We start from the raw sequence: 2,274 nt of genomic DNA, 5'->3' as shown, positions 1-2,274 counted from the left end.
AAAGAGTGAGAACAGCAAATGCCTTGAATTCCACAAACTTTGATGAGGTAAAAACATACAAAGTAGTTATTTCAACAACTAACACAAATGAATAAAATCAGAAAGCATCTAATTCTTAAATGATGTTACGTTTCTTTAATTCATACAAATGAGGATCATAACTTTATTTTAGCAGGTAGTCATTATTTTTACATCTAAATGAGCACAGATTAAAAAGTCATTTTAATTCACTTTGTCTTTCATAGAAAATAAATTTTAAAAATGGAGTGAAATTGAAATTTCTGAAGCCAAGAAAGAATTTGTGAATTTTAGAAACTGATCTAAGTGACCCCAATCACTGCTTCTTGGAGAAAAGACACTCTACAAAATGCAGGGCAAAGTCGAGTCCACAGTGTGTTGTTTGTCCTTGGAGGGTGATTTGGTGCTTCTCCAAGTATCTTTGCTTCTGTTCTGAGAGAAGGGCTGGCTGCATAAAATAATGTGTCCCTGCGTGAGTGCCCTTGTAGGAGAGGGAAACATAAGTGCTAAGATAGGAGAATGGCCCATAAACCTGACATCTGGTAGGAAGTCTTCTTGGAGGCATGGCTTGTGCAGTCAGGGGCCAGCCCAGTGGGAGGCTAAAGCATGTTCGAGGTCAATATAGAGTCTTAAGGTCTGACGTGATGTACTTGTCATTTACAGAAACCAGCCATTATTGCCAGCTGTCTACGCAAGGAGTACACAGTGAAGAGGAAGCACTGCTTTTCCAAGAAGAAGAAGAAAATCGCCACGAGGAATGTCTCTTTCTGTGTCAGAAAAGGTTGGACACGGAGGCTCTCCCCACTGCTGGATCAGAGCCCTCCTTCGAGGAGCTTTGTGGTTCCTGATGAGAATCATTCTGTGACCACCTCTTGGTTCACAGACACCCATCAGCGGGGTGACCTTGACAGCTCCTTTCATGGCTCATTCCTAGAGAAATTAACTAAGTCATGCCCATGGATAAGGACTTAGTCACATGGACATGGAAACCATAAGCACTCTATTGAAATAAACCATTGAAACCCCCAAAATGTGCATTTCTCTGTAATGAACACGATTAATTTCCTAATGTTCATTATTTTTCACACGAAAACAAAAAGAATGTGCCAGCATGTTCTGAAGGCTTGACCGGCAGATGGCACTTGACTTCATTTTGTGACATTATTGCACAGTTCTTAGGATCACAGGAGATGTGTGGTCTCATACACCTAGCTTCCAAGAGTGACTTTGTCACTTCCCATCAGTGTGACTTTGGGCAACTAACCTCATCCCTAAGGACTTTTGTTCCCAAATATGTAAGAAAGGGTTATGATAGCCTCTGGGGCAGGGGGAGGGTATGACAATTAAAAGACATACTACTTACAAATCACATAGAACACTTGTCTCAGTGAGACTTCAGACTATGTTTTATTTTTATTATTAAAATCAATTTGTATTAAATGTGACCTTTTTTTCCCAGGTGAGGTTTTAGGATTACTAGGACACAATGGAGCTGGTAAAAGTACATCCATTAAAGTGATAACTGGAGACATCAAACCAACTGCTGGACAGGTAGGTGGAAATACATTACCTACTGGTGCTCAAAATAAATTTTATAAGATGTCAAAATATTACACACAGCAAATCTCACTTATTCATTAGATGAATGAAGTGATTAATGTGACTGAATACACATTACAAATTATCACATTAATATACAACAAAACTAATCACTGAAAGGAAATAATTATTCATGCCTGTAAAGGCAATTAGTAGGAATGTCCAATCTCAAAATGCATACAAATTCTATTTATACTGCCATAAAACACTTGGATTTGCACTTTTAATGAGCACTGTCCTCCCAATATGAATTAAAACGAGTTGTTTTTTAAAAAAAAAAACAAAAAAAAAAACACAACTTTATTTAGCGATCATTGTCCTTTAAAAGTGCTTAGTTACTGTAACATATATTTTGGTAGAAATAGACTATATTGAGGGAGTGATTTCAAGGAATGAATTATCCATCCAATTCAACTACATAGAAGGCCGGGAAAACAGAAAAAGAGGTGAATTTATCAAAGAAACAACATGAGTTACAGAGAAAACTAAAATTCTATGGCAGGACATAGGTAACCTTAAGAGCTCCTCTGAAAGGTATGTCGGGGGTGGGGGGGAGTGGAGAACAGAGTCCTAAGGCAGAGGTCCATGCACCTCCACCATGGGAAAGGGGCTGGTGGTCACACCCACCAAGGGGAAGAACACAAAGAAGATGATTGG

General features: G+C 38.7%; 1 protein-coding gene across 1 annotated transcript in view; it reads left to right on the top strand.

Annotated features, from left to right (window-relative positions):
- The window catches only part of LOC102766972 (ATP-binding cassette sub-family A member 8-like), a 47,901-nt gene that overhangs the window by 36,800 nt on the left and 8,827 nt on the right, over positions 1–2,274 (top strand). Inside the window, 3 exon segments of the mRNA XM_015570806.1 lie at positions 3–47; positions 682–799; positions 1,478–1,569. Of these exon segments, the coding sequence (XP_015426292.1) occupies positions 3–47; positions 682–799; positions 1,478–1,569 (255 nt within the window).

The sequence above is a fragment of the Myotis davidii genome, unplaced genomic scaffold, assembly GCF_000327345.1.
Source record: "Myotis davidii unplaced genomic scaffold, ASM32734v1 scaffold327, whole genome shotgun sequence".
NCBI lineage: Eukaryota > Metazoa > Chordata > Mammalia > Chiroptera > Vespertilionidae > Myotis > Myotis davidii.
The sequence above is the reverse complement of the archived record's forward strand: the minus strand, read 5'-3'. Positions and strand labels throughout refer to the sequence as shown.